The sequence below is a fragment of the Aythya marila genome (genome assembly GCF_965140915.1).
Source record: "Aythya marila genome assembly, chromosome: 2".
NCBI lineage: Eukaryota > Metazoa > Chordata > Aves > Anseriformes > Anatidae > Aythya > Aythya marila.
Window position 1 is genome coordinate 31,278,892 of NC_139043.1, and position 26,782 is coordinate 31,305,673.

General features: G+C 40.6%; 2 protein-coding genes across 2 annotated transcripts in view; one reads left to right on the forward strand and one right to left on the reverse strand.

Moving 5' to 3' along the window:
* Window positions 1-2,452: 2,452 nt before the first annotated feature.
* Window positions 2,453-25,559, reverse strand: ANKMY2 (ankyrin repeat and MYND domain containing 2). The gene is made up of 10 exons (XM_082752308.1): window positions 25,448-25,559; window positions 23,155-23,219; window positions 15,536-15,674; window positions 13,233-13,331; window positions 10,944-11,104; window positions 9,858-10,072; window positions 9,213-9,348; window positions 6,168-6,296; window positions 5,593-5,734; window positions 2,453-4,008 (listed from the first exon to the last, which is right to left on the reverse strand). Exons 1-10 carry the CDS (start codon window positions 25,512-25,514, stop codon window positions 3,785-3,787), a joined length of 1,377 nt encoding a protein of 458 aa, XP_082608434.1. The 5' UTR covers window positions 25,515-25,559; the 3' UTR covers window positions 2,453-3,784.
* Window positions 25,560-25,864: 305 nt separating this feature from the next.
* The window catches only part of BZW2 (basic leucine zipper and W2 domains 2), a 55,559-nt gene continuing 54,641 nt past the window's right edge, over window positions 25,865-26,782 (forward strand). Inside the window, exon 1 of the mRNA XM_082753749.1 lies at window positions 25,865-26,038. The gene's annotated coding sequence lies outside the window, so the exon portion shown is untranslated. The remainder of the gene's footprint in view (window positions 26,039-26,782) is intronic.

Here is a 26,782-nt window from a genome sequence, read left to right on the forward strand (position 1 = left end):
TTATCAGGTGGGCTTTCCGTGTCCTCTCTGTACCCCTCCCTGCCACCATAGGGATGGATGAAAACACCACCTGTACTCCCACTCCATCCACTAACCGTCCCAGTCCCCTAAAGTCCCGTTTGATGGTCTTCAGGCTTCTCTCTTCAGTGTCATCACTGCCAGCCTGGACTATGAAAAGAGGATAATAGTCAGAGGGGCGAATCAGGTTGGGAAGCTTTCTGGCAATGTCCCTGACCCTGGCCCCAGGGAGGCAGCAGACTTCCCTACGGGTAGGGTCAGGCCAACAAATAGGTCCCTCTGTTCCCCTGAGAAGGGAGTCGCCCACAACAATCACCCTTCTTTCTGTCCTGGTGGAACCAGTCCTGAGGCCTGGAGTCGACTTCCTCACCCTAGGCATCCTCCTGGGTAGACTTTCTACCTCTTCCTCAGCTACTGGTCTCTCAGGCTCCAGGGCCTCAAACCTGTTGCACAGGGGCACCTGGGAAGGTGGGACCGGTAGGGGGGGGCATCGCCTGGGATGTCGAGCAGGGACCTGTTTCCATTCCTCCTCAACTCCTAGGTCCCCTGCCTCTGCCCAACAGCAGCAGGGCAGGGGGTCCACCCCCATTTGGGGTATCTCACCCCGGTACCTGTCCTTCAGGCCACGCAAGGAGTCACTCTACAAGTCTATCTCCTGCTCACACTCCCTGATATCCCTCAACCTCTCGACCTCCTCCTAGAGTTCTGCCATGAGGCGGATCAGGTCGTCCACCTGCTCACACCTCACACACACAGTCTCTCTGCCCCCCGCAGGTGGTAGCAACAGGCTCAGCCACTCCCTGCACCCGGAGACCTGAACTGCCGCAGTTTTGAGCGGGCAGTCGGTCTGGGTGTGTACAGAGTTCCTGGAGAGCGCACTGTGCCTGGTGTACACCACCGCAGCTGAGCTAGCGGTACACCGCCGTTAGAGGAGGTGTTCGTATGGGCGGGGCGCGCTCTGCCCTGCCTGCTCGCCCTGCCTGCGCCAACTGCCGCGCCACTCCCTTCTGAGGCGCCACGCGCTGTTTGCCCGTCCTGGTGGCCGCGCTCCCTGGGGGCAGCGTTTGACCGGCCGGGGAGGGGGCGCTGCTGGCTGCTGGCTCCGCCTCCGCCTCGTTGTGGCCTCGTTCCCCTCCCTGGCGAGGGCTGCCGGGCCCTGGCGGCTCCGTCGAGTGGGCTCGGTGCCGGAGAAATGAGCCCTGCCTGGCCGATCCCCCGCTCCTCTGCAGAACGCGTCTGCCCCGCAGCCGATCGCCTCGGCAAGTAATCAGTAATCGAAAGTGATTTGAACGTGCATTATCAGTTCACTAGAAGATATACTTAGTTTTAGAAGCTTGTTTCAATGTTCCTAATTCAGATTTCCCAGAAGGCAATAGAAAGAGTAAATATTAAAAAAAAAAAAATAGCCTTGAAGTGAATTAGGAAACAAGTACAGTGGTTCAGCAGGCTGTACACATGCACAGCTGCCATGTCCTTGTATCTAGCAAACAGCTGGAAAAGCAGATGGGAGGACTTCATGTTTCCTAGAAAGCAAGGTCAGTGGAGAGGAAAAAAAGTCTTGTGACTCGTATACCCGTGAAGACGCAAGAGCTATCTCTTGGCTTTGCACTCCACAGCTGTCTTATCACTTAAAACCTTGCTTAATGAATCAGTAAATTGTATGTTAATTTTCGTTCTATATTAAGCTCTGTATCAGTAACGTCACGTGAGATGTTTCTTCCAATTCATGATTGTACAAGGGCTCCTCATTATCTCAAGTGTATGCAGAACTTATTGTCATTTCCCAACAGAAAAGCTGCCACCAGCTCAAGCTGAGGAAGGCTGAAGTAGCTCTCTTCTGAGGCCACCAGGGCCTTAATTTGTATTGCTTTTGTTCTGAGATTCACTGCAAAGAGAATGAAGCGTGGCATCCTCTGCTCGTAACGATTCAGAACCCTTCTGAAGTTGGAATGATAAAAACACATCTCCATAATCTCCACCAGGTAGCCTTCACACTTATTTCCGATTTCCAGAGTTTCTCTGTTGCTTGGATTTTTCTTTATCAAGAAAGGTGTTGGCTGGTGGAATGAAAGCAGGATTTGTGCTGTGGATTTTATGACACTTCTAAGACTCTGAATCATTTGCTCTGAATGAATGGCATTACCAGAGAAGTGTTAAAAGAGAAATACATCCCAATGAGCCCCAACAGCTTTGTGTAGAATTGGGAATAAGGAGCACTTCTGCATGTGGCAGCAGTTACTGTGACTCCCTATCTAAGTTTCAGACACACATTTCTTGCTTTCTGCCCCCCGTTGGCTCTTGGCCCCAGCTGTCATAAAAATAAACTTGCACACCTGAGCTACATGAAGCCCACATATCTCACATGAGAACATCGCAGCATGCCCCGGCAGCCCTCACCGATGCAGTAAACAGAATTGCCACTCAGCTCCCAGCTTTTGAAAACCTTCCCTTTATTCTTCACATTTTATTCATTTAATCATTGAAATTAAAACACTCTTGGATCATACAAAAGATACATTCCCTGCATTTATGTATCCTCACTCTTACAAGTTGAAGAATAATAAACAAAAACTTTCAATATATTAAATAGTAAAAAATTAATAACATTTTTCCTCTGTATGGAGGGTGGTCCTTATTCTTCTACGTTGAAGGATATTGCCATGTTCAAAACATCAGTTATTCATCCAACAGTTGTAGGATATCAAACTCTACCATCCTTCTTATGCAGCAAGTAGTGTTTTAGTTGTGGCATTCCCTTTAATTTCATACAAAACAGCAGCTAATCTGAGTGAAAACAGCAAAGGTAAGGGGTGCTGTTTTCAATATAAGCTATTTAGTTGAAAGCCTAAGTGAAATCACAATTGTATCAATGAATACATGAACATTCCCGTTTAGTTCATTCTGACCAGGTTTAGCATGTGCAATATTAAACATCTTTTATGTTTATAAAATAACTCATGAACATCCCAGTGTGTTCTAAGGCATCTTCACCCGAAAGCTGGGATTCAGAAACTATTATTTGGGAGAGTCAAAATATTTAAAATCCTTCTGGTCTTCCCTTCATTAGGCTTTGATAAACTTGGACTATATTTGAGCAAATAAATAATGAAATCAATTCTCTTGAAACACACATTTCACAGTAAGTTTGAGATATCTGAAACAGCAGTTATCATTTAATAAAGTTGCCACAAAATAGACACTATTTTTGTGCACTCACTAGTCAAAAATATTTACAATAATGTCATGAGAAGTTGAGAATTCAGATGAGTATCTTTAGAAACTTAACTGCTACTGAATTCTTTCAGATAAAGCTTCCTAAAGCGGTGTAAAAAAGCAATTTAACAGTTGGCTTCCCAATGTTTTAACTGCAGTTCTGTGTTCTTGCAGAAAAAAATATTTGAATTACAAATAAAATAGATTTCATGTTCTGAAAACATGAATAATCCAAAACACTTTTTAAAATTTAAACTAAGTGGCTGATTGACCACAGATACTCATAGATTTTACTATGGTTACTGCTGGTACACATACAGATGGATCTATGCCACTAGTTTTTATCATAATTTTTTTGTTATTTTATTCTACAACAGATCCTAAAGACAAACTAGCCAGTATTTCATCTCAGCGTGAACAGAGATATGCTTTCATAGAGAGTCTTGCATAAGCCATGCTGTAAGAACTCAGACACGGTCAGCAAAAAAAAATATCTCTGACCCTTGGGGTACAGGGACTTCACCAGAATGCTTAGTCCCTTCCTACCCTCCTCTTATTCCTCAGAATCTTGTATTTTTTGAAGATCAACGGCAGCTAAGCTAGTCTCACTTTCCAGGGGACTGTCAGGATTCAGGGCTAGTGCCTCGGACTCTTTGGCAAGTTCAGCTTCTTCTGTTCGGTCAGCAGCATGATTTGGATCCACTTCTTTGGTAGCATCTGGACCAGGAGCTGACTGTTCTTCATCTGTAGTACTAGACTCTCCTAGTTGCACTTCATCTAGACAAAAGAGAAGAGCCATCATCCGTAAATACAGAACTCATCTGCTAGCAAACCACTTTTATTCCAGAAGAATGAATGCTAGGAAACTTTGCATTAAAAAGTGACTACTTTAGCAAGCATCACTAACAAAGACGTAAGACATGAGAGTTCTGCTTAAATCACCATAAGATTATTCTGAAACTAACTCTACACAAAGCTCTCATTAATTTCTCTACAATTTTGCCACAGTTCCTTTTCATACGTAGAGGAACAGAGCAGAACTCCGCTGTTATTTTAACTTTGAATTCAAACATGCTTTACTGACACTACAGTTCACTCTTCAAAGAATGGCTGCAGGCTGATTAAACATAGAATACAGGTGTTCTGTAAAAAAAAAAAAAAAAGTTACTTATATAATTGTGCAGGAAGCTTTTTTTTTTTTTTTTATAACATAATAGACTGAAGAAATTGTTGCTAATGAACAGTTGGCCACAATGAACTCCAGCTGAAATGAGTCATCCCAAATTTTATAACCTGACTGCATGGAAAGGAGTCAGCTAGTACAACTTTAATTTTTAAGCAATTTTTTTTTCAGAGAAAAAACACTTCAATAACTTTATGCCCTGATTCTGCTAAGTGGGGGTCACATGCTAACAATTATGAAAAGAAAGAGAGGAAAGCCTAGTTGGGGGCCCTTCAGAAGGCATCTTCAGAAGTAATCCCCCTTGGTTTCTTATTCTGTTATGACTGATAACCAGTTGAAAACAATGTCCTCGCTAGCCACAACATTGCCAAAACATACCATGGTCCCATTGGGCTATGGAGCTAACAACTTCTTTAGTCTATGCTTCAGCCTGTAGTTTCTTAGCACTCACCCTTCTGCAGTAGACACTCGTAAACTCTTGTTTTCACCTGTAGTTACAGCTGTGGATTTTTTTTTTTTTTTTATATTTTATCGTTTTTGCTGATATATAGGATGTGTAAGGGGTATTAGTAGCTTTCTGAACTGAAACTACTGTTGATATGAAGATCATACATATGTGATGGTGGTTGATACACCACCACCACAAGGGGACTTGAAGCTAGGATTAGTTCACTGTCTTGTGAAAAATAGAAAATCTGATAAAGTCTGTAGTGTGTTAACCATGTGTCTGAAGGAGTTAAAATGAAAATGTAGGTACTGCAGTATTAATGTTATAAAAAAAAAGTTAGCCTCCCTTTTTAGAACAGGAGGGAGAAGAGCCATCTACCAAGATCCTGTCTCTGAGGAACTCGCAATACCTCCAATGAAAAGCAGAGTGTCATGAACCTCTTCATTATTTTGTTTTAAAATTTGGATTTTGAAATAGTGTAATGTAATCCAGAATGCTTCAGTTGTAGAAACCTATGTAACTCTAGCAGCAAAAAACAGGTTTTAGAAAGTATACAGCATTTGCAAACTGAAAGACTTAATTCCAACAAATGCATGTTATGTTGTTACATTACAACAAAGACATTTCTTTTAACTTCAGCTGTTACAGATTTTTAAGACTTGTTACTGTTGTTCCTTATGGTACAGTCCATGTTGCCTTAGTTTCAGCAAGCAAACCAATAGATCCTAACCTTTCTTCTGCTTTTTTTCTTGTTTTCTTTTTTCTTTGGCAGCTTCAAGTTCTTGTTTCTCGTGAATTTCCTTCAGGGTCTTGCAGACTTTTTTGTGGGTAAACCAGTGTATTTTCTGGCAGTTCTGGTCACAGTACAGCACCTGAAAGTCAGAGCCATTAATTCATCTTCATGTATTATAAAAATACACAAAAATCTTATATTTTTTAGTGCCTCAAGTAAAATCTTTCTATGTATAGCATTTAATGGTATTTTTTAAAGCAATTTGTAAGGTCATAAAGCAATTCTAACCTATACAAAACTCTAGAAGCATAGTTTGTTTTGCTTAACTCTGAACATGCAGAAATTTTATTCTTTCTTAATCCTTAAACATAAGACACTTGGCAATCCACGTACTCCTACTTGGAACTGCAGCCATCTCTCCTAGAAATAGATGACTTGTATGTTTGCAGTGCAGATGTACATGTGATCGATTCCTCATAAGCTTACATGGTAAATAGCCAAACATTCAAAATCCTCATCACCTCAATGGTACTAACTTGTGTGATACCTTATAACTATTTATGGGTTCTTACCATTTTACATACTGAACATCTTTTGTCTGCTCCCTTTTCCCCACAAGTTGTACAGAATTCAGCATCCACAAAACCCACTTGGCCAGTAATAGCTTGTGTAAGTACAGAAAATGCTGTAGGATCAGAACCCTGAAAGTCAAGAAGGGGTAATGAGAACAAAATCAATTGTAAAACACAGCAAATACTGCAGTTATCCTGTAGGCTTCAGTTTAAAAAAAAAAAAAAAAAATCAATGTGAAGAGGGACAATAGAGAGAAAAGCAAAGTAATTCAAGTTTCTAAGTGGCCAGCTTAGTCTCACTGAAGATGCTGTAACAGCAAGAATACAAAACAAAATCATAAAGCTTCAAGTAGCATGAACAATTTAGCATGCATACAGCTACATCCATTTTTGTATATAAAGTTAACTTAGACCTTCGCTTCTGTGGAAGGGAAGATAAAAATTACCATTTTTTTTTTTTATTCTGCAAAAAAGGAGATGGATTTGAAGGTAACTATCTCTTAGCTTTTTAGCACATGCTTACATTTTGAAGAATCAATGGCTGCACAGAATGCTCCCTTATCCTGTGCCCTTGTTTTGAATCAATACCAGAAGCATGGTGCAATGAAACTAAAATTTGAAGGCAAAGATAACGGGACTTTTAAGTAACTGCGTATTGTGGGATTATTCAAGAAGCTCATTATAAAGAGTGAGATTTACCCCTTCCTTAACTGATGAATACTGATAATTATAAAAGCTATTTTGGAGGGAAGCATTATTAATGCAGGGCAAATGTTTGGATAATATAGAAGGCACTACCTAAGACATAAACAGTCATTAAGTATATGAGTAGTCCTAAATAACACTGTTAGTTTCATGTAGAATAGACAGAATTTTAAATGTAACAAATATATAAAATACAAAGCACCTGTGTTAGCCTGTATATTCAAACAACTGCTATTTTTCTGTGCAGACAAGCTAGATGATTTGAAGTATAAATATTCGCCACTGACTCCGCTGCATTTGGAAAATAGATTCCTTTCTCTTCAGAGAACAAGTTTTACTTTTAATGCTCTGAATCTTCCTTGAAGATCCATTAATTGCATAAGGTTCCTAAATTAGAAGTCTAGACCTCCAAATGAAGCATTCAGTCACATTAAAACATGGAGACAAAGTTCAGAAGCTTTAAAAGATGATTTTTGTACCCATTGAGGTTCACAAATACAAGTATATTACTACTAATGGATAGCTTTGCTTTCCTCATTTCCACCTGAAATAACTCCTGAAACGTGCTCCATGTACATCTATTCCTGTGCTACTTGAACTATTTTACTTTTGTGCCATCTGTTCTTTGTGCCATTCTTCTATTGGAATACCCCATTGCTTTTGCTGTTGTATCATGGATGCCCCTGTAACGTATCTCTTGGATGAATTAATGAAGTGTTATTAACTATAATTAACTATAACTAATGAATATTACTATTCCTAATACTATTAAAGAACTCAGTGGTCTTTTCACAGGCATCCACTTGTAGATCCTATGCAGCAGGTTTTTGCATATTAGTCTCTGTGATGGTACAGATTTTTTGTTAAAACATGTTTTATTTAGCACTGGTGTACTGTCGTGCTCAGTGTACTCAGACTGCAGACCGAATAGTCAGAACTTCGAATTTTCAAAACAATTATTTGCTTATTATTTATATATTATTTATTATTATTTGCAGTATCTTTCCCATGCAATACAGGCAGTAAGATTGAGTATATTTTACTGGTAACCATAAACTAAGTTATTTTGGGCAATGATGTAAACAGAGGAAACAACGTCAAGTTTCTCCAGCTCTCTGTAAATCCTTAAATAGTTGGACCACCATGGAATATGCAGGGCCCTAACTACTACACCAGTTCTGAGATGCCCAGACCAAATCCGAGTAATTGCCAAAGGTCAAGGGCTTCCAGGAAATTAAAAATTTATAGCATCTTATCTTTTCCAGTTCTGTAAAATGGACAAAAATACAGTGCAACAAAGCAGATGTCTTTAAAGGGAGAAGGCTGCAAGCTCTTCTAAGAAAAGAGAGAGGAAGGAATATGTTTACTCTAAGGCAGCTCTTAATGCATCATGAAGGCTTACATTTTCATACTGTGTTTATTTTTCTGGTTTAGGCAAACAGTAGGGATTGCATTAAACCTCAGGACATTTTCATTCACTGGAGCCACTTAAGATGGAGGCTATTTTTAATTCACTCAGCGTAATCCAAGTATGTCAAAAAACTGTGCCATTTCCCCAGTGTTAGGGTTTGTAACATCTAGCTCTCAGACACCAGAGAGAACACAGTTTTTAAAAAAAGAATAACAACTTTTGTGTAAGATTAACTAATGAAAACTACTATAATGAGGTGTGTTAGCAAAGACGTATGAGGAAAGCTGAAGTTAAATATTTTACTTGTAATTATGATTTCCTAATTCAGATACACATTGTACTGTGCATATGCCATCATCTTGTTTCTCCTTGTGATAAAGGGAGCTTCACAGAATGTTTTTCCCTTTTCTACCATCAAATATTATCAACTTCTCACATACACTGGAAATAATGAATGCATTAAACATAGGAAATGATTCAATCTGGAAGTCCACTTGGACCCTGGAAAGAAGAAATCATCATCTCTGTCTGAATCTACAGTTTGTAAAAGCACATTGGAAAAGAGAAACTGGATGGACATCCCAGAGTACGAAAAGAAAGCTCAGCCACATAAACAAACTCTTTCAATTTCCTTTAAAAGCTGAGGCATTTAAGCATTTGGTATTGGCACAGGGGGAAAAAAAAAACAAAAACAAAAACAGAACAACAACAACAACAAAAAGCAACCAACACTACTAGGTTGAAATATTTTACAGTATTCTCTTGCAACATATAAAATGAACTTCCATTTTACCAGAGAACTCAGGGACATCCAAAAACTTTGCTTAGCATAAAACACTGAAGAAGCTAAGAAAATGAAAGATGACTTAGTTTAAACTGAATTTACTACTGAAGTTATTGAAAATATTTTCTTGATAGAAAAAACTTACTAGTTCAACAGGAGCAATACTTCTCACAAGCTGCTGGAGCAATGTAGCTTCACAGTAAGGAAACTTTCGGATACTTTCTCGAATTAGCTTCTCTTGATACACAGGGAAACCATCTTTATCTCTCCCCTTCAAGAGACTAAATTTTTTAAAAACAAAGTCAAATAAGAAATCATACAGTAAATGTTCAAGAACAAACACAGCATGTTGTAGTCTGTCCTCATTCTGTCCTATTCCATATTTTAATTAATAGAGAAGATTTATCATTCAAAATAATTCTGAAACTTTAAACTCAGAAGTGTATAAAATGCAAGTGAAATTATTTGTATTCTAATGCACAAGTGTTATGAAATAAAAAATAATTCAGTGTATGCTCTGAAACGAGTACTTAATAATTAAGCCACACACTGAAAAATAATCATCCACAAGCAGACCAGTATCTACGTGAGAGTGAAGTAGCAAAATGCTTTGTTGGGGTTAAAACAAAATAAAAACAAACACTGAAGAATGCACTGGGATTATTTCAAAATTTACTTGTCAGAGCCTTTACCTAAACCAATCCAACTATTCCTATTACAGTTGTCTTTTTCTGATACCTGTAAATCTAGCTCATATGCATACTTCAGACCTTTGTGTAGAAATACTTACTTTTTGATGAATCCATCTAGTTTATCGTCTCGCTCTTTTAGGAACGTAACACATTTCTGGAAGATGCAACTGATGTAGTGCATTTTCATAGCAAGTACTTCATTCATATCTTTCTGCTTCATACATTTCTCACAAATTAGATCCAGAACCCTGTAACATTTCTGCAGTGCTTCTACTTCAGCCAACAAAGGGTTCTCTTTTACTAGCAACACAATCTATGACAAAGATTCAAGAAGATGTAATCCATATCAGAGCTAGTATATCTTTAAACTTACTTACTAGCATTAAAGTTTAAATAGGTCTTTTAACTAAATATCAGTGGAGTTTCTAATATTCCTCTACTTCCATCTTATGCTCTCTTCCCCTTCTTCTGTCAGTGTCATTATTTATTATTATTATTCACTATACTGTAATACACAGTTCCCATACAAGAAGTGTTCAAAATCAATACTGGTATTAAAAAACTGTAAGAAAGAGAGCTACTTGAAGAATTACAGCTATTTTAAAAGAAGCACTTACAGAAACTACTACACACTGTCCTAAAATGTATTTCCTTTTGAACACCTAAAATAAACTGGACCTGTACAACTTAAGTGGCTCCACGGAACACATCAACCTCACATAAGCTTTATTTTCAGCAAATATACTGGCAAGTCAAAATAAATATCTCTTGCATATACGTTCAGAAACAGCAGCAAATGTTACCATGGTTAACCAGTGATTAAGGTAGGAATATACATGCTGAGACAAGCACTAACAGAATAATGAGAATTGTTTTATGTTTTCACTTTGAGTAAGGCTAGGAAAAAATAAATCCAGAAAATAATCTTTGTTTTGTTAAAAATATGAATCTCTTCACTTAAAAGGTATTAGTTCAAGGTTCTAACTTATTTGAACACTCAAATAGCTTCAGTTTTTTAGTCATGTCTAGACATTAGGCCTGATTCTTTCTCATTTTCAGAAGCATCTGAGTTAGTAGATAATGCTTTTGATCTCAACTGGATTCATGGAAGAGCTGAATGCTTTTTGACATAAAAAAAACAGTTCCCATGCCAATGAACACATGCAATTCACATGCTACTTCACCTTAACAGGATGCATGTTAGTAGTAGTGATAATTTTATGGAGAGGCCCAGCCAACTTTACTGGCAGTTTTGGTTCTTTATCTAAGCCTTGTGGTTTAGTATAGTAGTCCAGCCTTTCACGTGGAAAAAAGTTGTTGATGATGGTCACACAATCATGCTGACCTAAAAACACACAAGAAAAAACAATCACTAACAAAATGTAATCATAACAACAACAAAAATCACCAAAGAACCCTGAAACTTAATAAGCAACACAGATGAGGATTATCCACAAAGGAGCTAAGCTTGACATGCTTTAGACTGGTAACAGGCAGGTCTTGCTTCTCTTTAAAGCATGACTTACTGACTTCAAGAAGAAAATAACTTCATGAAATTTCGTTTCGAGAACTCCATCCCCTTCATGCATCCTTTCTCCCTGTTAGGCCCAAACTGAAAGAATAGGTATAACTCCCTGAAGTTATTTATTATGTTCAGAATCAAGCCATAAAGAAAGCCAGTATTCTGACTGATGTGCAGCTATACTAGTAGTGCCATATCGGTGTTAAAATTTCTTAACATAAGTTCTCTCCACGTTGCATTTTCAAAAATCGATGACATTTGCATTCAAACTTCTTACAAGTTCTCAGGCCCCAAACAGACAGTAGTGTATTAATCTAAATAACAGAACATGCTTAGTATTTACTGAAAGAAAAAAAGGGGAGGACTGTGATGAAAGAAAGAGCATGAGAGAAGTTGCGCCTGCTCCTTGTTTTCCCCATCTACCAAAGCGATGGATTACTAGGCTGAAGCAAAAGTAACACTTAGCTTCTCTAGGTCAGGGCCACATTCTTTAAATTGACTGATTTAACTTGGCATTAACTCAATTTATCATCAGTGGAAGACACAGACAACCAAATTCCAGGATTTAAAACCCTTCACTGTTTTTGAAGAGACTGTTCAAAGCTAATAGAGCACAGGGTAAGACAATGATAGAAGAAGCATCCTCACTTCCCACACAACAACAGATGAATTGATTGGACAGAGAATAAAAAAAGAAGAGATTCCACTGTTCAGACTTGTGCAGAGTAGTGTATCTCAGTACATTTTAAAATATTTACTCTGGTGATATGATGATTTTAAACAAGAATTCTCCAAAATTATGTTGAAGATGCCATTAATCATTCACTAATAACACAATTCAACATCCCATTCCAATAATCTCTCCAAATCCTAAGTGTAATTAATAGGAGTGGACTTCTTCAGCATGTTATGTGGATAGTTAAGGACTTGCTGGTTGAAACTCAAGTGAGTAATATCAATCTTTTACTCTTTAAAAGAAGAGGAAATACAATTGAAATTGAAACTGCACTAACTCACTATAAAAGGAAGTAAATCTAAATGTCAAAGTAGGGTTTTGAATCCGGAACAACTAATGGACTTGCAGGAGAGTTCTCAGACATTTAACGAAGATGAAAAGGCTGCATTAAAATGAAAATAGACCCCCATTTTTGGTTGCTGGGGGTGGGGCCATCTGGACAGCACTAGCTGATTCATGAAAAATACACCACTTTTTTTCTGGTATTTTATCACAAATCTTCACTGGAAATAAAGAAAAAGAGTGCTATATTTGGGTTGTATTTGGGAACGTTAATGCAGAAATCTTCTGATCACTGCTGAGGTGGGTAAAGAAGTAAAAAGGGTTTAGAAAAAAAAGAAAAGAAAACAAAAAAGGTTGCATGTTTTGCCCATGACCACCTAGCACTCTGTAATGACAATTCTTTTCTTATTCTAGTCAAGTCCAGGTTAGTATGTACTGACCTATCTCAGAACAGGTCCTGAGAGTTCTCCCTCTCACACGTGCAGAGGGAGAAGGGCAGGAAATGACTAACCATTACAGCACAGCATGCCGGTGCCAAAGCTCAGATGAGAGCTCCTGGTTTGTAGTACTGTGTTTTTCCTTCCTCCAGAGGAAGCTCCAGTTACACACTTTGTACTGCAGGAGCACACACATGCACTTCAGAGACCTCAACTATTACAAGCTTCCTCTTACTGTCTGCAAAATAACGACACTGCATGAACTTGCACACTTGGAGAACAGCAACATCTATTCTTACAGATATCATCACTTGTGCATTGAAGAAACGAACATGGAAATAAAACATAAATGGACTCTGTTACAGGATGAAATGTGAAGAAAAAGAACCGTGTCAGTTCAGGACAGGTTATTGAACACTGTTTCACCAATACAAAGCATCAAAACTTAACATTTTATTTTAGGGATTTAGGAAATGATATTACACCTTAACCTTACCCACAAAAGCAGCCATCTGAGCTGCGGTCCTTCCTACAGAGTTGACAACATCAGTCTCTGCTCCAGCCTCTAACATCATCCAGGTGATTTCTTTGTTTCCTGAATTTGGGAGAAGATATGGGGAATTAGAAAGAATAAACCAGAACTTGTATTTCTTCATATTATAGAAGAACAAGGAGCAAACTTCTTATTAAAACCTAATACGATTAACAGTGAGGAAAAATAATACTATTAAGAACATTACTTTAAGAGCAAGCTAAGAGAAACATGGTGCTGCCTCCTTATTTACGGTCCCAAAACATTAAATCGAAGGGAAAACTAAATTCATGCAGGCTAAAATTCTGCCCTCTGTAACATACATCAAGTTCCCTGGGGAGCTGATGGGAGTCATATGCCTCTAACTATCCTAGCACTTGGTCCCCCTGGATAGCAGTACAGAAGCAAATTCTACTAATCTAGTTTGGCAGCTCAACTACAACGCTTGCTATTCTAAGAATAAAAAACAAACTCAGTACTATTATGTAGCAGGAGCATGGAGAAGAGAACAGATTGTTCCTTTTTCCACAGTGGGAACTGGGTGTTCAGACTGGGCTAAATACCAAATAAAATGAAGCTAAAATTTGATGGGAAGATTATAGGACTTAATTGGTGCCCTTCAGAGACTACTAAGGGCACTTGGCACTACTTGTGCTGGTTCCGTTTTCAAAGGTACTCTTACTTTATCAGTTTTTGTGCACATGCTAATTGGAAAAAAAATATATATGAAAAAAGAAGGGGGTGGTAGGCAGAATTTAAGGTTTCTGGTTTAAAAACAAAGGCAATGCATCAGTAGTACTCGTGTACCTTTTGCACTCACAAATAACAGACCTTAAAGTCAACGCTCAGAAGCATGCAAACCCAGATGGCAGGTTAAAATCACAGCTGGGAGAAAATGGTAAAAATAGAGCAATTTCCATAAAGATGCAGGCATTTTAACAGCCTCTGACAGTTTGTTCCTATCTATTTGCTGCAGCTCTGATATTGCTCAGTGTCATAAAATGCTGAAATTTCCCAAATCTTTTTATGAAAGTCTTAGCAGAAAAGAAGTCTGATAGGCCAGTTAGAGTGCATGTACACACATGCCTTCCTTTTTTTTTTTTTTTTTAAAATATTTATTTTTTTTTTAATAAAGAAAGAAAGCAGACTTTAAACCCTACCTGATAAGAAATCTTACATCTTCCCAAAACAGAAAGTTCTAGTGTCCTAATAAAATAACCTAGCCTTGCCAAATCTAATCCTTTCCCTAGAAGGAACAATGCCTTACGCAATGCCTTCTTGTCACTCAAAATATAATTGTTCCTTTCATGAGGGTAAAAGAAGAGCAAGAGGAAAGTTGCAAAGCACCACACATACACACACACACACGCATATATATAAAAGAGAGGAGAAAAATAATGTAAGGAAATACATTTTTAAAACGTACTGAATAGATTTTAGAAGCCCACAACATTTTTGCATAGTTGCAAAAATAACATAGAAGAGAGGCAAATTTTGAAAAATATTGGATTGATGTGACAAGCTTCAAATATTACTACAAGCTAGTGATACAAAGTCCTAAAAAAGTACAGTGCAGCATCATTTTCAGTGTAACTGTATGATTAGACAGAACAAATCCCACTGCACAAAAAAAAGTTGCATGAGAAAACTCCCCCTCTACTCACACGTGGTGAGGCCACACAGAGGGTACTATGTCCAGTTCTGGGCTCCCCAGTACAACAAAGACATGGAGCTCCTGGAGAGAGTCCAGGGAAGGGCTACTAAATGATTAAGAGACTGGAGCATTTCTCATGAAAAAAAGGTTGTAGAAGCTGGACCTGTTCAGCCTGGAGCAAAGACGACTCGGGAAATCTGATCAATGTGTGTGAGTTTCTGAAGGGAAAGTGTCAAGAGGATGAGGCCAGACTCTTTGCAATGACAAGAGGCAACAGGCACAAAGTGAAATATGGGAAGTTCCAGCTGAACATGAGGAAAAACTGCTTTAATGGGAGGGTGCCAAAGCACAGGCACAGGTTGCCCGGAGAAGCTGTCAAGTCTCCTTCCTTAGAGATACTCAAGGGCTGCCTGGATGTGATCCTGTGCAACGTGCTCTAGAGAACCCTGCCTGAGCAAGGGGGTTGGACTAGATGATATCCAGAGGTTCCTTCCAATCACAACCGTTCCGTGCTACAAAGGCATCAACACTTTCCTTTAAATTATTAATTTATGGCAAACTGTATACATCAATGCCATAAAAAATCAGTGAGATAAATTTAGTCAGAAGTTACCTGAAAGCCCAGCGAACATCAAGGCAGTGTACCCATGCTCGTGTTCGTTGCAGTTAACATCAGCTCCATGGCGCAAGAGCAGCCTGCACATGTCCACTTTCCCTTTGTAGGCTGCATGCATTAGAGGGGTCATGCCATGCTGAAAAGAGGAAGAAGCATACAAGAATTAGTTGCACCTCTCTGTCTTCATGCCACAGAGAATTTTCACTTGTTCACACACATTCAGTGTACCTGCCAAAGCCCTGTGTAATATTTAAGCTAGGAAGAACAAAAAAGCTCATAAAATCTTGATGAAAAAACGTGGTTACTATCGTGCAGTATATTTTCTATTTTCCATGGTGTCAGTGTTTTCTGCTGTGCTATATATCTGAAAACAGACCAGTCTTGAAAAACAGAGAAACATTTTCCACAAATGAGTCATTAACACTAATGTCTTATACAGAAGACCAAAGAGAACTAAAGCTCGTCATAGCAGGAAAAGCTTGTTTGTAGAAAATTTGTCAGGTTCCTCAAGTTGTTATTTCTCCCCTGCATTATAAGCTAAGTAACAAGGAAATTAGAAATAGGCTCTTAATGCAAAAAAATAATTGCAGTTTCTGAAGCTCATCTTGTTTAGTCACACTTACTGATAATTTTACTGTCTTCCTCTCTCCCATTTATCCATCCTTTTGGTACTGTGTTTGGGATCTCACACCAGTCAGAACTCTAAAGGTCCTTGTGAAGCTATCCAGCTCTAACCAGGTGTTAACAACCATACATTCTCAAACCTTGCCGTTTGATAAACTGCACCAGTGCAAAAAGGCTTACCCTTCATCAAGGGAGGCTCTCGGAGTCGCACTGCTGTAACTACAAACGTGAACCTGGGCAAGCCCTAGGGGCAATTTTCAGAACCGTGGGGAATTGTTAACACACACTTTCTCCCTCTCAAAGGCCAGGGAGAAGCAGTTCTTTTTGAGCAAACTGCATGACATTCAGTTCTGAGATTTTGATGCATTTTTTCCAATACACTGTTCATTTCCACTTAACACCAAGTCAGGATTCGAGTTATCAGCCAAGACACAGTAATTGCCTAAAAACATTCTCCAGCACTGAGTACATGGGAATGTGATTTAGTCTGTCCCAGGTGGAAATTAAAATAGCATTTTCTTCCCTTTTTTGCAGGTTAGGGATATGTGCATGAATACAGTCATGTAGAACATCACTGCAGCTCTATAAACGCAGGGTAATGTGATCTTCTGAAATAATCTACTTGTCAGTCTGAGCCTTAATATATTTTTTGCTTCCATTTATAATACAAAACCTAAAGTTATATTTATCAGTATCATTAAAAAAAAAAATCCTAAAGGTGAAGGAAATTGGACAAGTGATAATTTTAACATTTTTCGAGTATAATTTCATTACTCCCTATCCTAACTGAAAACATTGAAAAATAATTTCTTGATTCACCTTATTTTAGCAACCAGATACACTTTTATATCTTGCAATATAAACTGCTATTAAAGAAACAGAAGATCTGAAGAGAAGTTCATTAAATGAGTTTGTGACTGTTTTTGCTAGGTTTCATTTGTGGTCCTATGAAAGAAAGGCATTCCTTCCTACTATACATTATACATTACATAGACAGTAATTTTTAGATGCCAGTCCAAGTTTGAAGTCATGTTGTAGAAACTCCTCCTTCAGTAGCACAGGGAAGTATCTCTGTAACATGATACAACTTAAGGAAGGTTTTTGATTGGAGAAAACTTTAAGAAAACAATTACTTGAATTTTGGTTATATAAAGAATGAGTTTTTTCAATTAAAAAAAAATCTGTCTGAAGATTGTAGGACAAAGGAAAGGTATTTTCTTTTGTACTCCCCTCCTTCTGGGAAACTTTCAGGAAAGCCTTTGATTCAATTTTGAAAGCATCAAGCTGTGGTGTGGATCAAAAAACATACCAAGCAAAAACATGTGCAGAGATGTTATAAAACTGGATTTAAAGTCACACTAATATCAGCCTTTTACATTCACAGCAAACTAAAAAGGCACAGGATAAACACAAGCTTGTCTGGAAAAGCTTGGTATCTTCTATTATGCTCCTACGCAGAAGCTGAAGTGGCTGCAAATGTGATTCACAGGTTGAATATCTAAGATGGGTCCAGAAACAGCAAGCTTTTTGACATGACATTTGGTTTGTCAGTGCACCATCCTTAAAAGACTAAGCTGGCAGACAGTTTATTAAGCACAGAGATGAAAGGAAATACTTTATTCTTCCATAATGGAATACAGGATGAAGCAGCAGTTTTCTAGCGGCTACTATGAAATGTTCTTATGTCCAAAAATCCATTCTTCTGAACTCATTCCCTTGGGGAGAAAAGTGAATCTTTCCCAGTTTTTTGTTCGCTTTGTAGGGATACCACACAGATTCTAGGAAGGAAAATTAACATCTCCTGTCTTCTGCAGGGCTGTAGGCATTCCCTGTATGCCTGACTGTACCATGAGGATCGAGTTTGCAGAGCCTCTAGAAATTGGTTGGCACCTCCCCTGACCCAGTTGTTCAGCTAATCCACCCCCAAGGACTCAAAGACATAGAGGGGCTATGCCTTATGCCACACCAGCCCAGCTCTGTTGCACACTGCCATGCCCAGTTCCCAATGCTGAAAATATACCAGAAGCAAATGAGGAAGAAGATGAGATTTCAAGAGCTATTGCTTGCTGCCATGGTGGCAGAAATGAAGAAAAAAATATACACTGTGGGTTTGGTAGGCTGAATCGCCTCAGGAGGGAAGAAAAGGACCTAGTGGAAGGCAGGAGGGGCAGATTAGTAGCAAAACCAGGGAGGGCTTGGACTCCACTGCTAGAAGTCAGGGCAGAAGAAAGCAGATCAGTATTTCTCTTCTGCACCTGGGAGCTACTACATCAAGGTGTGTTTCCACAGGATGAACAAAGTAAAGATCATAAACTGTAAAAACAACCCTCTGTCTTCAAGGAACTGTAGAGTAAATTCTCAACAATGCTGTTTCTCAACATTCATTGACTGGAGGTACTCAGCAAGAGAGAGGAAATGCCAGGGAGCAGGAGTTGGGATAAAACAAAAGGGAAAAAAATCACCTCATATACCAGTGACCTATGTTTGGCAGAAAAGCTGACAAGCTTATGTGGCCAAACACTCCTGCTGAGTATGTGAGAACACAACACAGGCATACTGAAGTCACTGTTTTGTGGGTAACACTCTCATGATTGACTATCACAAACTGGAACAGCCACACGACCTGACCTGTGTTATTCAAGGAAAAAGGAATCAAAGTAGTACTAACACTCCACGTGCTTTACACCTCTCACACTCACTTCATTTGTCTTACACCACAACCATGAAAACTTGGCCAAGATGTGGCACACGTGGGCTGGATCACACCAGAACGGTTCCCTCAGCAGGTTTCAGGCAAATCACAGCACCGCACATGGGAAAACTAGCCACCTAGCTGGAGATTAGGTCAAAGGTGATTTACATTAAAAAGAAACCAAAAAAAAAAAAAAAAAAAAAAGGAAAACCTTGGCCAAAACATTGCTGTACACACTTACATGCTTCCACTGCTGAAGAAACCACCTCTTCCCTTCCCAGTTCATTTTGCACTGAGGAAGCCACCTGGATATTACCAGGGACAAAGTGTGTTATTTTATTCTTTACATTCAGACAATCCAGTTCATTCAGAAAATCACAAATTAAATGCACAGGCTGAAGGTTTGGCTTTTATTTAAGACAATATTTGGGAAGTTACTAGAAATGACACAGGAAAAACAGGTGCCACAAGGAACACATAGATACTACTAAGGAATGTCTTCAAAATCAACTCCTTAAAATAAAATAAAATAAAAAAGCATTATTAAAGTTAGAACAACTTACTAGGTCTAGTTCAGCCAAATATTTGGATCTGAACTGTAAAAATGCCTCTAACTTAACAGAAATGGTACTGAGTGCTGCTAGTCTACTGTCCTGGTTTTGGACAGATAGATAAAAAAAAGTTATCTAGAGTTAAGTAGGAACTAATTCTAATATGAAACACTCTTCAGTGAGTATAGATCTCCTTGTTATACTCCTCCTTTATAGTCAGTCATCCTGCTGAGCTGTTGTCTTCATGTAGGTATTACATTAAATTTGACTGATGATTTGTTTAACTGTAGTGATGAAAAATCACATTCGACATCACTGTCCTGAACTGAAGTCAGGGAATTCTTAATAGATGTTCAATGTTCTTTGATTTGTGGATTTTGAAGTACTACACAAAAACATCAAAAGAAAGACATGCACCAATAGGCAGGCTGCTGCTGTAATTTCAACACATTTTTGAATTCTGTAATTAGCAAATAGATGGGGACTGTTTCTGAAAGACATATTTTATATTATAGAATGAACAGTTGAATTACCAAACTAGAAAAAAAATGCTGCCAATGCCAAGTGGAAGTTCTATATGTGATAAAATTATGAACCTGGAAATTATTTTAAATAGGAAAAAACTGTGAAGTCTTTTAAGGTCAAAGCTTTCTGCTTAGTCTGCATAAATCAATTATCAGGAAAATATGGTATTGTAGTATTACCCTTAGTAAGTATTAACCTTAGCTATCAACATGACTGGAGGTAACTTCCATATCTAGAAGCCTAATCTGCTTCTTCTAGATTGTATTTCTGTAGTTTTCTTAGCCCCACTTGGCAAATGGATGGCGTTAGAGTCAGCAAATTGCCAACATTAAATCACAGCATTGTTTACAAGCTCTGTACTTCTAGGGGAAAGAAGACTCCTGAACATTTTCTTCCACACTGCGTTTCTGAATTAGCAACCTCCCCCACCTAAAAATGGGATAAGAATGAATAAGCAGCATGTATTTAAGTTAAATATAATTGTGGGTGGTTTTTATTGTTGTTTTGTGGGTGGCTTTTTTTTTTTTTTGCACCTCTTTCCATTGCCCTTTTGTTTATTATCTGAGTATAAAAGCCTCTTAGATTTAAGCTGACAGAATCAAACAGCTAAAAACTTAAACTTACGGATGAAGAGCTATGTATATCTTTGTTTTCATAGGGAAAATACTTAGGCTTACTCAATGTCCTTTCCTTCAACTACCTAAATCCACAAATTAAAAAAAAAAAAAAAAAGTAATAAAACAACAACAAAAATGATTTGGTGAGAAAGAACACTGGGGAAAAAAAATAGGGCTGTATCTCCTGGATACCTGCACCATTCTGGAAGATTGGCAAAGCTAATTTGAATAAAGGGGCCTTATGCTGCTTCTAAGTCATCTACTGCTACTACGTGACCCATGGTACTGCAGATAGGAGGAGATAAAGGATGAGCAAGTCTTGGACACATGAGCAGTGGAAGCAGATATTTAAAAAACAGTTTAAAAAGAAATCTAGACTCTAAGCCTATCTATCTGTAACAACCACAGAAGCAATGCTGCAATATTGTATCCAGCTTATGCCTACACTCTTGAAGGAAGAAGGTGAAATAACTGCAAAGGATTTGGAAAAGAGACATGAATACAGCTCAATTACTATAAAAAAATAACTTTAGGTATAATTGTTAAAAGTCAATGTACTTGCAAGGTACTACAAAGCAACTTTGTCCTGTCTAAAGATACATAGGGAAAAGATTGCTGATTCCTCTAGGTTAAAATCTAATGACCAAGTGGACCTAAGCAGTTAGAATGTAAGGCTAGAAACATTCAAAACAGAAGGTAATGGGACATTGTCTTACGTATTGGTATTTTAAGTCACGAAGTGCAATATGTAACAGCCTTCTACTGGATGTGGATTCTCCAGCACACAAAATTATTAAAGTTTGATCGTATATTTGCTGTACCACAAATAGAATAGAGAATTGCATTAAAACCATGCTCATTCTATTGACTCTCTCGTGTAAAAAGAAAACCAAAACTTTAAGAAAAGGAAATGAATTCTTAGTTCCCTTCGCTCTCAGTATCTAAGCTTTTGATTTTGTCAGGGTTCTATTTACTCATTTCTTAAATTAATATAATTTAATAAAATAAGTAACGGTAGTAATAAAAGTGAATTTCAAAATAAACAGCTAAGGCAGTTGAGGGAAAAAAAAAAAAAAAAGAGAGACCTGATGCATTCAAAGCAGTCTCCAGTTCTGGCAGCCTTGGATAACGGACAAAGCTAATGTATAATTGTTGTTTCATACACTATTTGTGTACAAATATTAGAATAACACATCAGATTTTTTTCTATTATGAAACATTTTGCCTCTAAAAGTTGCCATGAGATGACCGCTGGATTAAAAATTTTAAATCTGAACCCTTTTTGGTTCAACATGCCTCACAATGTACCACTCTCGGGAGAGGGGAGGATGCAAGAAGTCCATCAGATGAACTATTTAAATATACCCAAAGCACATATGGCTTAGTCAGATGTGAACACTAGACAAGTATTGTTAATAGTGTTTCTTCTCTAACAATAGCTTAAGGCATAACTCTGCTAGGCTGCCTATTAATAAACCATATCCTCTCAGCAGTAATGTTGCACTAACATCATGGGTGCAGTCATTTCAGATCCTCCAGTACAACAAAGACATGGATAAACTGCAGCAAGTTCAGCAGGGTAAAGCCAGGACATGGTGGGAGCTCTCAGGCTAGGGGCTGGAGCAGTGAAGAGAGGCTGAGCGAACTGGGTTTCATCAGCCAGAGGAGAGATGGCCTAGTGGGGACACAGAAGCAGCCTGCTGGTGCCTACAGGAAAGTTCCTGAGAAGACACAGGCCAACTCTTTGGTTAATGGTGGTGGGAGGGCAAGAGACAAGGAGTTAAAGTTCTGAGGTCCTTTCTAACCTCAATTTCCTAGCGATCCTATGAAGTGATAAAACTGGGAAAAACACAAACTGATACAAAGTACCTAATCAAGAACATACACAAGTTGCTGGCTATTTAAATTAATAAATTACACATTGATCTAACATGCATATTGGTCAATTACAGTTTTGTTTCCATGTTACACTTTAACATTGTATGCTTTTGTAAAGAGAAACACTGTAAAGAAAAAATGAAGAGGAAATAAACATGAAACTCATGCAAGAGTTTTTTCTCTGACAACTTCCTCCCATCTTCACGTAACACAAAGAATTGCATCTTTTACATGACTATCATATCGGTCTCTGCAGAAGACAGCATTTTCCACTTTTGACCTAGCTGCTCACTCTGTTTATTGCTCTGCAAAAGGTGACGTGGTACAGGCGTGAGATGGGTGAAAAATGGGGACAGATATTCTTTATTCACTCTGCCTGCTGCTAGATAAACAACAGATGGACTGCAGTTTGGTGGAGGTGACAAGAAGCCAGGGAGCATCCCCTCGTATCCTGCTGCAGTGTTCAACTTACCTTGCAGACACCAAAGCTCATGCAGGAATATGAGAGGAAATACAAACCATGTACTACCTTATATAACATTAAGCTTCCTTAAAGAAATTAAGAGCTCTTCAAAGGTTCTTTATTCAGCTGCAGGCTGGAAACTTCTTCAAAAGAATTCTGATTTCCAGGAGTCTGTACAGCGGTGTTATAAAAAGGCCAAGCAGGTCTTTTGGACCTAGTATTTTCATTGCTAAACCCAGTATAATGCTTGTACAGTTGTGTCATACCTCATCCAAGCAATTGACACGGACATTCTTGCTGCCCAGTAGTCTTCCAGCCTCTTCGGCGTTTCCTTTAATTAAAAAGAGACACAGAAAGAAAAGGGGATGAGAAAAAGGAATGAAGAATTAACAGGAAAAAGAGCACAACTGATTAGAAAAAAAAAATCTTTGCAGATTAACTATCAGTAAGTCAACCACACCTAGCAAAGAAGCACAAGAACAGCCTTCTGCTCTAAAAGCAAAGAAGTCAACATCAAAGAGTAGTCTAAGAGCATGCGGTATAAGTAAGCATTCATTTTTTCTGAAGTATCTGATCTACATACACACATGAGCATGACACTAATATGTCTCTTCATAAACTGCATCAGAACAACTCTGAATGGGTAAAACAATATTGAGCATTTTAATACATTCTGTACTTCTAGAGCACCGCACATCTATAAGAGCTGCCTAGATTCTCACAGAAGGAAGTTTGCTGCGTGAATCTTTTCAGTTAGGGCACAGGTGTGAAAATCTCATATAAAGCCCACTGACATAACTGAAGGGACCTTCAATGCAACTTTATTCATCAAATTGAAACAAAAGAACATTGACTCTCAATTAATGAAATCTAATTTATTGGCAACTAACAGAAAGTTCTGATCACCGATTCAATCACAAGCAAAGCTCTTTTAACAGTGGTCTGCTTAAATAAATATAAACATTATAATCCCTCACTTAATGAGGGGCTTCACATTTTTCTTCATGCATCACAAGGAGGTACTCTTCCAGCAACTTTCCAGCAAAGCAGCTTTTGCAATTTCAGTTTGGGTTCATTTTGTTGCCCCCCCCCCAAAGATTACAAACACCAGAAATTATTTTCTTTTGTAATGTTTTGGTATGTTACGTATACAGGAAACATACACTTTACTTGTATCTGGAAATTTATTATCTCAGGGAAAAGCGCCAGTAACCTGGCTCATCTCACACACTTGACAATAGTGCTGTAAAATACAATGACCAATTGTCAGGGCACTGTCAACTAGCCTGCTCACCAAATAATTTTTTTCTAAACATACAAGAAGTTTCTTAGGACCTGGTGCAGTTTTCAGAATGTCTCAGCAAAATAACAAATATTAGAAATAGCAAATCCTCAAGACACGACTGTCAAAGTAAACTTTAATGCAAGAAAAGCAAAGAAAAATTGCATTTACAAGTTCAGAGTTCTGTATGACAAACCACTGAAGGATTTCCAAACAAGGCACTAAACTTTGGCAGAAGTCAAACTTCCAGAGTTGGCTAGCTCTCAGAAGTTGGAGCCAAGCTGCTTATAACGCTGTGTGATAGGAGGACAAGGGGCAACAGGCAGCATTTGAAGGGAAGAGAGGATCATATCAGATGTAACAAAACTCAACATTTTCACCACAGGCCCAGTAAGGCACCTGAAGGGGCTGCCCAGAGAGGCTTTGCTGTCTCCATCCTTGGAGGTTTTCAAGGCCTGATCAGACAAATCCCTGAGCAACCTCTTTAGGCCTCACTGCTGACCTGTTTTGAGCAGGAGGCTGGACCAGAGACCTCCTGAGGGCCCTTCCAACCAGGATTACCCTGTAATCCTAATTATAAGCATAAGGTAAATTAGAGGCATTTCCAAGAGTAAGGTCTGAATTGCTTAAAGTGAGCCAGACTGACTCTGAGGCACAGTAAGTTGATCACTGGCTGTCCCGTGCTTACATCTGACACAGGGGAACGGGTGAACGTAATTGCGAGCAAAGCCCCAAAACTATAAATAACATTTCCTATTGGTTCGAACTTACTCAGAACCACGTACAGAGGTGCACGAAGCACATCAGGCAGCTTTAGTTCACCTCCAGCTAACAAATACCACTCACAGCTTTCAACACGCCTTTCCGAAAGTATTTAGGCAGGGCTGCAAGGATCACTATGCAGCACCACGAAAGCCGGCAAGAAGCACAGAAATCCCCCAACCCCTAACACGCACACAACGTGACGGGGGGCAGTTGGCCTCCTACACAGAACTCAAGGTAACGCGCCAGGAACGCCAGGCGCTGGGGGAAGGCAGCCCGAGCCCTGTTAGCTGAGGAACGCCGCGCCCGCAAGGACGCCCCGCGGCGGCGGCACACGGGGAGCGACGTGACGGGCTCAGGGCCCCGATTATCCCCAGAACATCCCCGTCAGGTCAATGGCAGCGCAAATCCCCTCAGCAGCGCTGGGCCTCCCGCCGGGAAGGGAAAGGGGAAGGAGAGTGGGAGCAGGGGTGCAGGCGGCCCCTTCCCCGCGGGAGGGGGCGGCCGCGGCCCACCTGTGGCGATGACCCGCAGCAGCTCCTTCTCCTCGGGGCTCAGCTCGCCCCGCCGGGGGGGCGCCATGGCAGCCGCTCGCCTCCCTCCGGGCAGCGCCGCGCTCGGGGCCCAGCCCGGCCCCCCCGCCCCGCTCGTAATGGCGGCTCCACCCCGCCGGGGGCCGGGCGGGTCGCAGCACTGCTCTCGCCGCCTGGGGGGGGACACCGGCAGCGGCTTTCACCCGCCCTGCCCTCATCCCGGTGCGGCCGGAGAGAGGAGCCCGTTCCTCTTTTATCACACCCCAACAAGTGTATCGGCGCGGATTGCGCTGTCTTTCAGCCTTTTTTCCCCTCCTTCCCTCGCATCTCTCTCCCCTCTCCCCCGCTCGCCGCAGTGGCGCGGGCGGGCGGAGGGGCGGTGCCGAGCCGCCCGTGTGTCAATGTGCCCGGCCTGCGCGCCTCCATTGTCTGCCGCCGCCGCCAGCACCGCCAGCACTGCTGCCGCTGCTATCACTGCTGCCCCTGCTACCACTGCTGCCCCTGCTGCCGCCGCGCCGGCCGCCTGCCCGCCCGCCCTGCCCTGCCCTGCCGCAGCGCGCAACCACCCGACAGGTGCGGGGCGGGGAGGCGCGGGGCAGCGGGCGGCGGCCATGGCGGGGCAGCGGGCCTTTCCCCGGCCTCCGCCGCTGCCTCGTGGGGGTTTGGGGTTTATTTCTTTTATGTTTTTATCGCGGGTAGGGTTAAAGCAGCCGGGTGAAGACCCGGTAGGGCACGGCACCGCGTGCCGCGGGGGAGTGCGTGGGGGGGGGGAGCCCGCTGCTGGCACCTTTCTAAAATTAAACCCGCGGCGTAGAGCGAGCCGTGGGGCGCGTCCAACTTTCCGATCCGCGGCCGGGCCGAGGGGCTCGGCGCGGGTTTGTCCTCGGGGACCTGTGGCGGTGCGTGCCAGGGCGGGGAGCAGCGCCGCCAAAGCCGGTGCTGGGCGGGGGTCGCCCCGCAGCTGCCCCGTCCTGCTCCCCGGGTGTGTCCCCTGGGGCTGTTCGGGCGCCTCGTGTGCCTGTAACCGATGGCTGGAGGCACGGTCTCGCCAGGCGACTCGCAGCACTTGTAGGTCGCCCCACGGCTGCTGCTGGCTGGGGTCTCGCCACCACGGCTCCCCGTCGGTGTTCTCCACGTGCCTGAGCCCCTGGAAGGAGCGGGGGTACCCGGCGGGGCGCTGCCGGGCCGCAGGCGAGCGCGCTTTGTGAACGCGAGCCTGGCTTTACAACCCCCTGGGTACACAGCCAAAGCGTAGTACGACTTTATTTTAACAAAATGGTTGAGTTCCGTGGGCTTTCCTGGTTTTAAAAGTCGTGG

Excerpts from the sequence above, each read along its gene's own strand:
- ANKMY2 (XM_082752308.1), bottom strand. The coding sequence starts at position 25,514 with ATGGCGCCCCCCCGGCGGGGCGAGCTGAGCCCCGAGGAGAAGGAGCTG. Across the intron at positions 15,675-23,154 it reads GTGTCAATTGCTTGGATGAG|CATGGCATGACCCCTCTAAT; the intron begins GTATGACACAAC and ends TCCTCTTTTCAG. Across the intron at positions 13,332-15,535 it reads GATGTTCGCTGGGCTTTCAG|GAAACAAAGAAATCACCTGG; the intron begins GTAACTTCTGAC and ends TCCCAAATTCAG.